Raw genomic sequence first — 12,628 nt, 5'->3', positions numbered from 1 at the left:
TTCTATTCTTAACGTAAAAAAATTTGAAATAGGGGGTCTATTGAATTTTCTATCAGTTTGCACGATTCTATTGGCAAAATTTTTCTAATTTTTTAGATAGGAAATGTTTAATGGAGAATATTTTATTGAAAATGTTAATAAACTTGGATTTTTCTGTAAAACTTATTCTAATGAGCTACTTTCTATAGATATAGATATTCTATACAACAAAAATCCAAATCGACTTCTGGTGATGAAAATTTGGTACTCGAAATTAAGGCTCCAAAATTAAGGGTCAAAAGTGAAGGGTCACGAGGGGTATAATGAGGGTCACAAGATCCAGAATATTAGATAATATTGAAATATAAATTTTTCATTGACAAGTTAATTCTAAATTTTAGGTACTTGATTTTCGATTATCCAAATAATCGTCAATCTTCCTACCTGAATTATTGGTTAATAAAATAATTCAAAATTTTTTCAAGATTTTGTGTTAATAATTGACAACTTCATAATTTAACGGCAATTATAATTGATGAATGGGGCTATCTCTGATGGGGATCACATGAGCAGCGGGCGTAGCCCCCTAGTGAATAAATAATGATGAAAAATAAAATTAAAAATTAAATAATTAACAATTATTTCTGTCCAGCAGTTGCTTCTCCCATCACCCATCCTAAATTATTGGTTAATAAAATAATTCAAATTTTTTTAAAGATTTATGTTAACAATTGACAACTTCATAATTTAATGGCAATTATAATTCACGAATGGGGCTATCTCTGATGGGGATCACATGAGCAGCGGGCGTAGCCCCCTAGTGAATAAATAATGATGAAAAATAAAATTAAAAATTAAATAATAATTAACAATTATTTCTGTCCAGCAGTTGCTTCTCCCGTCTCCCATCATCCTGGAAGGCAGAGCACGTCTCCACCACTGCTCACAGGCACCATGAGCAGCACCGGCTCCTCGACGTACGTCGACCCAGTGAATTACCAGAGCATTGACACCTCGACTCTCTCATCGTCTCAGTCCTCTCATCTTCAACAGTGGAGTGAGAGGCTTCAGCCCACCCCTGGACAGCCCAGCGAGTGCTCAATCTGCTACGAGAGGAACATCGACAGTGTCCTCTACATGTGTGGGCACATGTGCATGTGCTATCCTTGCGCCATTCAGCAGTGGAGGGGCAAAGGGGGAGGACACTGTCCTCTCTGTCGTGCACCCATCAGGGATGTCATCAGAACCTACAGATCTTGAAGAACTGGGGAATTTCTCTGAGAATGTCTGATGGTGTCTGGTGGAATTCTTTTCTCAAGGCTTTTTCGCGCCGGCGCGAGGGGATGGAAATTGGGGGGCTTCCTGGGGGGAACACTGCCGCGGGGGAGGGGGGATTGGTGAGAAAAGACAATTATTTAAATGCATTCTCGATATTATTTTCTTTTGCTTTCATAAAAATTTCTCTGAAAAAATGAATCCAAGGCCAAAAAACGAAAATTGACTTTTGTTTTTGGAGAATATCTCGAGAACGGAGGGACATACGGCTTTCCATGTCTAAACCTTTTTCGTAGAGGAAATTGAGCGCTACAAAAAAGGTCTCGGGGTGAATTTCGGTAGGTCGTTTGGATCTCGAGATATTCAGCGAAAACTGATTTGAGGGCAGAAAAAATGATATTGAATTGTCGTCATCAATCCCCTTTTGAATAAATCGTGATAATTATCTGGGGAACGAGCATTGAGTTTAAAATTAGGTCGTTTAAAAAAAAGATTGAGAGAGAACGCGACAGACTGAGTCTAGGCTCTTATTACAACACTTTATGAATGTTTTTTACGTCAACGATTATTACATGCCACAATGTTTTACACCAATTGATGCCAACTGTCAGTGTTTTGCCAAGGTTATTATCATTATTTTGTATCTTTTTATTTTAGAATTTAGGATTTTTTTTTCGTCGATTTACTAGGGATATTTGTTGACTCGATTGGTCCACAGTATCGTTTATTATTTTTTATTAATCTTATCAGTTATGGACTAATGTTATTTAGGGTAGGTTAGATAGATCATGCCGACATGTCAGGCATCTGAGTATGTAGGAAATTCACGAAATAGTTATTGCAAATTCAATGACTCAGGAGCAAAACGAAATTTCAATCTTTTTCATGTTTTCACTCAACAAAAGTAAAACTGCACGTGGTTTTTCCTGAAATTCTCCGAATCCGTGGGAGATACGACCTTTTGTTCCTAGAGAATTTTTGCAGCTTATGAAATTCCCCACAAAAAATGTTTTGTCACAAAAAGTCGTATCTCCATTCGTTCGCGAGATAACTGCAAAAAACCAGTGATGAAATTTCGTTGTACTCCCTTATCATTGAATTATTCATCACGTTGGCATTCAAATGTTCTTTTCTCAACTCCTAATTCTCCCCGTTATTTACCAAAGAACCTCCATATCCATATAATCATTTGATAAAAACCCGTAATGGTATGAGTATGAAAACAACGAGCCAGGTTACTGACGAAATGATACCACAAGACGATTTGTCAATTTGTTTTCTTGAAGAGACACTGGGTCGAGGAGCGTCATCATCATCAGGGCCTCGATCACTGCCAAAAAAATCATTAATTACTATAATCCGTGCTTTTGTGTAGTATTGCGCGGTCCATTCGGTGCCTTTGATAACGGTAATCGAATTATTCCTAATGAAAAACAATAATTGAAGAACAATGACACTTTTTTGCGAATTACTCTTGATTTTTCGACGACGTTGGTGAACTGTAGCTGAAGAATGTTTTTAACGTATTGATAATGTACAGAATTTTTTGACAGAGATTAACTTAACAGACTGGGTCGTTAGTATCTTATCGTAAATTAACAATCGATATTTGGTAATATTTATTATTTTTCGGTAGAATTTTACAATTGTATTTATAATTTATGGCCAAAATTTTTGAGAATGTGGCGGGGATTTTTGGATTTTTTCGGAATTTGCGGAGACACGACATTATTCGTTTATATCTTGAGATATTCAGCAAAAACTGAATGGTGAATTTGTATTTAAAACGAAATTTCTGAAATTCACTCGTTTTTTACTCCAGTTTTTTGGGAATATCTCAGATTCCATTGGAGATACGACTTTTTCACTCTAAACCTATTTTGTAGGTCTTGAAATTATCTGCAAAAATTGTAATTACGAAAATTTCACCATCTCCCGCAGATCCCGAGATATCTCCAAAAACCTAAACTCCCCCCAGAATACGATGTAACAAAAAATTATTCAAGTATGATAAGGCTTTTCTCAATGTGCGCGACTACTCGAAGAGTCTCAGACACTCCGAGTGCCTCAGTGAGCGCGAAAACTATAAAATTATCATGAAAAAAAAAAAAGAATGATTGTCACGAATGGTGGGCACGCAATAAAGCAGTAGTGAAATCTCTAGTCCAGCGAATGGCAGCTTACTCCTCTGCCACAATGAATTTAAAAAAAATGAAGAAAGAAAATTTAATAAAGTAAGAATATTTGGTTTAATGTCATGAAGAATCATCATTTGGAAATATGTAGCAAGTGCATTTTATGACTATTCCATATTGAATAAATGAAAAATAATAAAACAAAATTCTTATTATTTCGTCAGCGTAATTCATTTTTCCATATTTATAGCTATTAGGCAGAGGACAATTCATGAGATCGTGGATTTAATACGAATATTTATACAAACTTCTAGTGAGAATAAAAAAGTAAATGTAAAAGTGAAACATAATGGAGTTTAATGTTCCAAAAAAAAATTTGAGGTAATCCTGATTGTATGGCTAGGACAATTGTAATGGATATCGAGTCATTTTTAATTCTACAAACCAATGGAGTCATCTGACTCCACTTTTTCTATTGGAAAATATCAATTCTCGTCCTCCTGCTGCGCATTGCGATTGAATTCTCACGATGTGAGTCAAACTCACTCGTGTAGTCTGAGGGCCAGTGCGAGATTTTATCCATAGAGTTGGATTTTTCTGTGTGGGAGGTATCAGACGTCAGATTGAACTGTATACATATGTAATATAATGAACTCGTACTGAGGCAGGTTTAAATAAAAAGAAATGTACTGATAATTGGACTGTTTTTGTTATTAATCCTGTTGATTATTCCTAATCGTTTTGGATTTTTTTTCAAGGAGAGAAGTTTCCACAATCATTTGTTCAAATTTAACAACTAATTACTGATTTTAATGCGGATCGAAGGATGATGATTAATAATGAATGTTGATTGAATTATATCAATTAATACATTCATTATCATAGAACTTATAGCTTAATTGGTAAGAGCTTTGGTCCTAAATTCTGAAGGTGGTGAAACCTGCCACTAGAGTGTATCGGTATTTCGTCAAATCTACTAAATTATTTAATGCATTAATTATCTATGAATTAATAATAACTTAATGTTGATTAATTTTTTCAACAATCAATTGTTGAATGTCAACAGATAATTGTTGAATTTCAATGGAACAAATTAAAATTATATTTCGCACACTTGTGCTCATTCTCAATTCTCTCAGCCATCCTGATTATTTCTATTCATTTTCTCATATTTATGAGAAAAATACCCAACAAACGTTTGTTAAAATTTAACAAGTCATTACTGAGGATTAATAATGAATGTTGGTTAAAAAATTTCAATCAATAATACAATCATTACTACAGGACGTGTCGTAGCTCAATTGGTAAGAGCACTAGTCCCATAATTTGAGGGTTGTAAGTTCAAAACCCTCTGCTGTGAGATTATGTTCGATAAAGTAAATTTGATGACAATTTTTTTATTACATCAACTATCAATTAATAGCTATTAATTATTAATTCATTTTAATTATTTTTTCAACAACCGACTGTTCAATGTCAACAAACGATTGTTGAATATCAATAAAAAAAATGAAAATGATAATTCATAGCCTCAACGCTCCCAATTTTGCACACTTGTGCTCATTCCCAATTCTCTCAGCCATAGTTTTCCCCCAGTACTCGTAATCCGAGTAGTTGACAGTCTGCAGCCACTCGAACTTGAGGATATCCGCAATCCTCTGACTATAATTCGAAGTGAAAACTCCGAAGGCAACTTCGGGAATGACCGCACTCTCACCGGTTCCGCGTTTCTTTAGGCCTCTGGCGAGTGTCAGCGAGGCGGCCACGACCCCCTGCCCGATCCGGAATCCCCGGTACTTGGGGTCCGTGCCCACGTAGAAGACCTCCATGGCCCCTCGCGTGTTGTATTTCTCAAACAGATCCACTCGTGACTCAACCTTTAAGGGAACGGAGGCGTTACTTTAGAGGAGGAAATGGGGAAATTAATTGGGCGAATGAGACGATCGAAGGCTTACATCACCGAGGAACTCAATGAGGGCAAGGCTGGATCGCGCCTTCACGTGGTTTTTCACTACTTCCTCGAGAGGATCTGTCTCGCCGATGGCTAATGGCGCCTTGAAAAATTGTGGGAATTAATCGTAAGTGGAGTTAATTGGGGATTTATGAGGGGAAACGTCAGGAGATTTTTTTTTCATTTTCTCAGCTGCAAAAAAATCATCTGATATAATTAATTTGATTCATTTGATTCGTTATTTTATTTCCATAATTATTAAAATTTGATTTTGGCAAAATGCTAATTAAAAAAACCCAATTTATAAAAATGTTGACTTCCACTTTCTTCAATTAAATCAGTAATGATTAAAATATACACTACCTCCCGAGATCCAACAATTGACAAAAATATCGTACTTGATTTTAAGCGAATGTGATGAATATCGTTAATGACTGACACTAATAATCGTGTCTGACGAATCAAACTCACGTGCAGTTTATTAAACGACACCGCGACGACTTCTTCAGTTCTAACGTCGATCGCAACGATAGTGCAATTGTCCTTGATAACTTCGTAGAAAACTGTCTTCATGGCCTCGGGGCCACCCTCTTCCTCGTAGAGGCCGACCCCAAGAGCCACGTTCTCCTGTCGCATAGACTTCTGTTGAATTTCAATCGCCGATTCAATTTTATCTTCCGTTAGGAGACGATACTCTATCGTACCGAAAGGTCCTGCTTGCGAAGAGCCGAACATTTTTCTGTGAACACAAGTGTGTGAACAAATTAATTCAATAGGGAAGCGGTAAAATTCAAGTCGATTTTCACTATCGGCCAGTTTTTATTGAATATCTCGAAGTCTAAGGGAGATGACGAAATTTTCGTCATGACCTTTTTTGTAGCCCAGGATTAGCCGCATAAAAAAGGTAATTACAAAAATTTCGTTAGCTCCCTTACATTCGGAGATATTTCTCGAAAACTCAACTGAGGGATAAGTCTACCGTTCTACCGCTTCACCACTGAATTAATAAATAAAAAATGAGTAGAATTTTATCTTTCTATCCAACTTTTTCAATTTTCTTCATTTCTTTTCTCTTTAATAAAAGAATCAAGCAAAAAAACTTGGAAAATTTTAGCCGAGGAATTTCTATAGAAAATATCTCAAGAGAATAAGTTGCGTACAAAAATAAAATTCTGTGGATTTTTTCTATTAAATATTTTTATTGAAAGAAGCTCAATAGAATTAGCCGAAAACCAGCAGAAAATTCGATAAAATTTTCTACGATTGTTTTTCACGCGTGTTAATTTCCACTGTTTTCATTAATTTTTTTGTACATTTGAGCAAATTCACCAAGAAATACCTTCACTCAACACACCACATGCACTGCAGTTCCAGCGGTCCACTATCTAATTATTTAAAGATCCAATCCTCTCACAGAGACACTCGAGCCTCATCTGAAGGCGATCTCAGATTTCCACGCAGCCTCCGTAACTCGGCACTCAGTTAAACGAGTTTCATTGGCATCATGAGCCCTCCACCACGATTCAGACTATTTCCCATTGTTCCTAGGACACGTACATATGCACTCAAGTCCATTTGTTACATCCGCACTATCTCCGATGGCTCATAAATAACGACTGACCGCGAGGGTGAATAAATCGCCGATAAAGACTGTAATGAACACCGGAAAATCGATTGATGAATGAGTGTCAAGGGTATCCCCTATTTCCAATTTTTCCGGAATTTTTTTTAAACTCAATATTCGCTCCAGCGGTGAGCACTGAGACGGATGACCCGGAATTGATGCTAAAGAGGGAAGTCTCACAAGTGATGAGAACTGTGCTGCGACATTAATGAAGTATTCAACGTTTGTCGAGGATGAGTAACTCAATTTTGTGAGAATTGAACTGAGTAGAATGGAAATACAAGGCTCAATCAATGACATTCGTCGGATGAGCGTGAAAATACGGATTTTTTTATTTAATTTCTATTAAAATCTTTTAATAAAACGGAAAAAAAAAAGAGATGTTTTTTTTTTTAGAAAAATTGATTGATTTCAGTGTTTTCATTAACATATAGCTTCATTTCACAGAATTGTTTTAATAATGTTATGGGAGGGGGGGTCGAGAGAGTAATGTAAACATTATTATTATTACGTAGTAGTAATCGCGTAAAATGATTAGTCTCCAATTCTTAATTTTTTTCATTTATTATATTTATTCTATCGAAAGACACGGATAGAAATCGAATTTATGGGGGTAGGGAATTTCTATGAATTTTTGTCAATTTTCTAATCTCAAGTTTAGAAAAAGTTCGAAACATTGCTCATTAATTAATAATTAATTGCTAAAAGTTGAAGATTTCAAACGCTTTGAATTTGCTGATGACGTCACACAGACAGGCGCTGGACCAATCACAGAATGGCTCGGGCCGACTTGACCCAATCTTGAGGTGAGCCTCGGGCAATGGAGGAGGACAACTCCCCACTCTCTTCATTTTCGACCAATGAAGCGTCATGACCGAAAAATTGGCCTTGAAAACGACTGATTTTCAATGAATTATCATAAGACATCTAGGCAATATTTCTCCATAATTTTCGCCGTTGAGCTCTATGACACTGGATGAGATTTAGGGGGGGAAAATAGTGAAATTTCAGATTTCACTGAAATTTTAATGCCATTGGGCACTGAATATTCACATTAGTTTGGGAATTCAAATAAATTAAGAAATGCTCGTCTTTATGCTGTTTAAAATTCTGGAATTTTACTGAATTTTCAGTGAAACCTGAAATTTCATGATTTTTAGTCAACTGTCCATGAAATTTCATTTTTTTTCCAACAGTGTACACAAAAAAAAAACACTTTTTTATCTTCAAGGTGAAAAAGATACTGAACTTATCGATGCCTCATTTAAACGCGCGTAAAAGTAGCCAACTTTGGAATTTTTGTGGTTTGACTCCACAAAAATAAACGAGGAGATAAGAATGTCAAGACTGTCGTTCCCCGGAGTTGCAGTTTCTGGCACTAGACCCACTTTGTCATTTAATTTTTTTAAATAGAGTACTCCATTAATGTACCTCAATTTTACAAAAATTGAACTACCAGGTTTAATGAAAGCCATTCGTCCCTTAAAAGTGAAAAAATAAACATTTATTTAACTTAATTTACATTACAACAATTGTTAGAAAACCAGAGAAGAAAGTGGGATGGTTTTGTTTAGAAAAATAAATGTATTCCAGTGTTTTGGAGAAATCCTCGTATTTCCCCAAATAACGAACAATAAAATCCTCTGAACATCTCATTTCACTTAAATTCTTTTAGCCACAAGCCTCCAGCTCTTGTGCACATCATTAATTCGTTCACTAGCTTTTTTTCCATCGAAAACATAGTCCTCGAAGCTGACTTCAGCGAGAGAATTGAAGCCCAGCTTCTCCGCGAGTCTCTGGGAGTAATTCGAGGACATTATCGCGGAGACTAGACCGGGCACGCAGTTGGGGTTTGTGATGGCGTCTGTGCCGGCGACTTCAACAGGCGTCTGCACGTCTTTCCCGCGCTTTAATTGCCTCGCGATCTCAATGGAGGAGGCCACTAGGAGCTCGGCTATCCTTCGGCCCCTGTGGGAGCTCAAGGTCGCTAGGAACATCACCTCTAGGATGCAGTCCACGTTGTAGTGCTTGAATAAATCTACTTGAGAGTCCACCAAGATCATGATATCTACTAGACCCTTCGAGGATTTGCACTTGCAGTTCTCGCTGAAGAGCTCGAAGGCCGATTTTTCTCCGGATTTTTGCTGCATCTGAAATTCAACATTAATCAATTAATTCATCGAGTGGAATGGAATTGAATTGAGTAATTGTTCAATCCATTTCCAAACGAAGAGAATTGAAAAGAATTTAGAATTCATGATTTCGGTCTCGATAAATGCGAAATTATCGCAGTAATGAGTGGCTCTACGAGAAATTACCATAGAACATTTTTTGTAGAGCATTTCCTCATCTCCAAAAAAGGTTTTATGATTTTTTCCTCAAAACCCAGTCGTTGTCGAGTTATCGCTGCTTTAGGAATTGATGTTCGTTGAAAGAAAAATCGAGCGAGAAAAACTGCGCATACTTTATTTGCTCAATTATCTCAGCAATGAGTGGTTCTATAAAAAAACTTCGTAAGACATTTTTTGTACGGAATTTCCTAAGCTGCAAAAAAGGTTCTTATATATTTTCTTCTAATCCCACTCGTTACTGCGATAAATGCCCATTAGCCAGAATAAATTCCTTCGTCCCTGGGCTCGTTCCCCCGAAGATAGAGTTTTCCCCTTGAAAATCGCCCGAATCACCCAAATCACAATCAAACCATGTTCTCCCCGTTTACAAAGACTTCAGAGAAGACGTTTCACCTGAATCAGGCAATTACGAGCTTCAGAACCTTGAGAATATCTCCAAACGCCTCCAACAAGCGACAATCGATGCATTGTCCGGCCCCATTTAATTAAATCCGCCATATAGAGACCTGATTTGAATAATTTATCACCTGAATCTTGTTGAATGATACGCCGACGACCTTTCCGGTGGCCACGTCGATGGCGACGACACTGACCCCGTCGCGAGCCGCATCGGAACTCAACTCCTCGAGTTCCTCGGTCGCACCGGGTTCGGAGAGAATGTCGACCCCTCGACATGTGGTCTCGTCGGCGAAGAAGGCCTCCCGCATGACCTCGAGGGCTCCGGGCAGAGTTTCTGTGGTCAGGGACTCGAACTCGATGGCACCGTCCGGCGTCGAGCCCCAGGGACGGTATGACGGCATTCTTTTACGGCTACTGATAACATTTCGATTATCAATTAGCGAGGGGTCACTACTTTTGTCAAGTAGGGGAGGATGGGATAAAATGGACACTTGACTTTTTTAAAAATATTCATAACTCATACACATATTTATCAATTGAGCGCAGTCTAGGATCATCACAAGGGGGAAGAATCTCTCTTTATATTTAAAAAAAAATGATTCAATTTTATCAACAATTCAATAAGTCATTAGCATTTGAAAAAAAGTATAAAGTGTCCATTTTACACCAGTGTCTCCTAATGAAGAAATTAAAAAAAAAATGCCGAAATTTTCTTGACTTTCAGGGACGTTATGACGGCACGTCAGTTATGACGTAATGACAGCCACCACGGCATGACAACAATTCAATCCGCATTCTACTTTATCACAATTCCCCCGAAAGATAAAAAAAGTCTCGACCGTTTCAGTTTTCAAATAAAAAATTCGTGAGGCATTATTCTGGGGTAGCAGGAAATTCACTGACGATAATGAATGATTGCTCAACGGACTGATTCTGCCCAGCGTAAAGATCATTTTTAATTTAAAAGAGTTAAAATATTGAATTTTTTTGACAGTAAAAATTTTTATGTTTAAGAAATTTGAACGAAATGAGTATTTCGGGGGTTTTATATTCTACGATTGTTTATACAGCAAAATGACGCACTTCATGATGAATAAATCGTCGCAAATCCAACACTGGAAATGAACGTGACGCACTGAAGGTCCCCGACACACTGAAATTTCAACCTCTCCCAACAGCACAGGCAACTCTCTATTTATGCATGTGCACAACACATGTGTCTGTGACCCTCACACGCGATTGGAGGCATTTTGTAATGCGATAACAATATTTATCGTGCATTTCCTCTCGTTCGAAGAACATTGCTCTCTATTTTTTATCGCTCGTTGAATTAATCGAAATAGTATTTAAAGGTCATGGCAGTCATGACGAAAAATTAACAATAAATATGAATGATTTTTCTCTGGTAAAAAATTGTCAATTCAGTATTCTCTGAGTTGGCCTTTTCCTTCGTTTGGCGTTTTTCAATGTAGCTGTGCAGTTTTTTTCAATATTTGTTTTTGGATATTCATGGAATATTGTTTTCCTGTTGATCTCTGATGAGGCGTATCAAAAGGTCGAAGAAATATTAAATTAAAAATATTTATGCACGGACAAAAATGTACTTGAATCAAGTATATTTTATACTCGAATCAAGAATAAAATATAGATGATTCTAGTGTCTTATTCGGGACTGGGGGGGCTCCGCCCCCTGCTCGCTTCGCTCGCCAACCTCGGGCGGGCTCCACCCCCTCGCTCGCGTCGCTCGCTCCGCTCATTTTTTGGGTATGTTTAGGTGTTCGCATTATACAGAAAAAAAATTGGTAGAATGATTTTCCCTTAAAAAATTGAGATGTTGAAAAATCAAGGGCGTCTCCTGAATTTTTAAACCTCTTTATTTTTTTATTATATAGAGTGATTCGCGTATAAAATATACTTGAATCAAGTATATTTTATACACGAATCGCTCGAATTTTTTTTCCGTATGCCAGTGACAATTTTTCAAATGTAAAAAAATATTTTTCCCCAAACCGTCGAGTATGTTCCGCAATTCTCCTAAAAATTCCATTAAAAAATAAAAAGTGAATTTCTCAACGAATTCCGAGTTCAGTTTGATTTCGATTCTCTCATCACGTGGCTCTGATGCAAGGCCACCAACGGAAGCTTGAAAATACCTCGCGTTATATTTAGAGAATTGAATTTTCGGCCGTTAAAATTTTTCCAGTTTAAAAATATTGAAGTGCATAATTCGTTCAAAGGAACTAAATTTTATAGGTTTGAATATTCAACCGAAAATTTGGTGATATCTGGACAGAATGACCTGTATCCCTTCAATCTTGCAATGATCATCATCTGCCGGAATGATTACGTAAACGATTCGTAATTGGAACATAATCTCATACAGTTTTAAATTCCTTATTACGAATATGAATCATCCAGACGTGCAAAAACGTCTGAGCGTTGGGGAAAAAAATTAAAACACATCAGTCAATGACTTGATTATTGATTCCCAAGGAAAATAGGGGACTTTGGCTGAATTTACTCACGAGAATTCCGAGGAAGAGCTCTAGGAACACCTCCACATGATCCTTTCTCCGCAGAATTTATCACTTGCCGAAAAATCAGTTGTTCTACTCCGTAAAAAAACAAATGAGGAGATAAGACTGTCAAGACTGTCGTTCCCCAGAGATGCAGTTTCTGGCACTTGACCCACTTTGTCAATTTATTTTTATTATCGTTGGTTGGTTTTGGGGAGAACTTCTATTACCGTCCAATGCAAAATACAAATTTCGTCTTCACTTCCGTCCTTCGTAAAACGCGATATAAATCCTTATTACACACGTCGATCCCTTCTAATAGATAAACAAACTCTGGAACCCGGGGGAGTCCCTTTTAATATATTAGATCCGTTCCGTTATTTCGCGCGCGTCAAGAT

The 12,628-nt window shown here is 37.2% G+C and overlaps 3 protein-coding genes across 9 annotated transcripts in view; 1 reads left to right on the top strand and 2 right to left on the bottom strand.

Annotated features, from left to right (window-relative positions):
- Positions 1-1,317, top strand: part of LOC107041093 (protein neuralized) — a 39,521-nt gene extending 38,204 nt beyond the window's left edge. For 2 of the 3 annotated variants that reach the window (XM_015261478.1, XM_015261476.1), the window contains exon 5: positions 866-1,317. In XM_015261478.1, the coding sequence (XP_015116964.1) occupies positions 866-1,239 (374 nt within the window). In that variant the 3' untranslated portion in view covers positions 1,240-1,317. The remainder of the gene's footprint in view (positions 1-865) is intronic. The other variant, XM_015261477.1, reaches the window with a different exon arrangement.
- A 2,172-nt stretch (positions 1,318-3,489) lies between these two features.
- Positions 3,490-7,121, bottom strand: LOC107041095. Of its 3 annotated transcripts, none has more exons than XM_015261482.1 (4): positions 6,670-7,121; positions 5,812-6,079; positions 5,345-5,443; positions 3,490-5,266 (listed from the first exon to the last, which is right to left on the bottom strand). In XM_015261482.1, exons 2-4 carry the CDS (start codon positions 6,073-6,075, stop codon positions 4,913-4,915), a joined length of 717 nt encoding a protein of 238 aa, XP_015116968.1. In that variant the 5' UTR covers positions 6,076-6,079; positions 6,670-7,121; the 3' UTR covers positions 3,490-4,912. The 3 variants fall into 3 exon arrangements, with proteins under 3 accessions (XP_015116968.1, XP_015116966.1, XP_015116965.1); XM_015261480.1 differs by having other exon boundaries at positions 6,695-7,121; XM_015261479.1 differs by having other exon boundaries at positions 6,680-7,119.
- A 1,325-nt stretch (positions 7,122-8,446) lies between these two features.
- On the bottom strand, positions 8,447-12,385 carry LOC107041041. Of its 3 annotated transcripts, none has more exons than XM_015261400.1 (3): positions 12,240-12,385; positions 9,843-10,128; positions 8,447-9,114 (listed from the first exon to the last, which is right to left on the bottom strand). In XM_015261400.1, exons 2-3 carry the CDS (start codon positions 10,113-10,115, stop codon positions 8,626-8,628), a joined length of 762 nt encoding a protein of 253 aa, XP_015116886.1. In that variant the 5' UTR covers positions 10,116-10,128; positions 12,240-12,385; the 3' UTR covers positions 8,447-8,625. The 3 variants fall into 3 exon arrangements, with proteins under 3 accessions (XP_015116886.1, XP_015116884.1, XP_015116885.1); XM_015261398.1 differs by lacking the exon at positions 12,240-12,385 and adding an exon at positions 10,798-10,867; XM_015261399.1 differs by lacking the exon at positions 12,240-12,385 and adding an exon at positions 10,798-10,867 and having other exon boundaries at positions 9,843-10,125.
- Positions 12,386-12,628: the final 243 nt, after the last annotated feature.

The sequence above is a fragment of the Diachasma alloeum genome, unplaced genomic scaffold (assembly GCF_001412515.2).
Source record: "Diachasma alloeum isolate Michigan unplaced genomic scaffold, Dall2.0 Dall_scaffold_00354, whole genome shotgun sequence".
Lineage (NCBI taxonomy): Eukaryota > Metazoa > Arthropoda > Insecta > Hymenoptera > Braconidae > Diachasma > Diachasma alloeum.
Note: the sequence above shows the minus strand (reverse complement) of the source record. Positions and strands in the feature narration are given on the sequence as shown.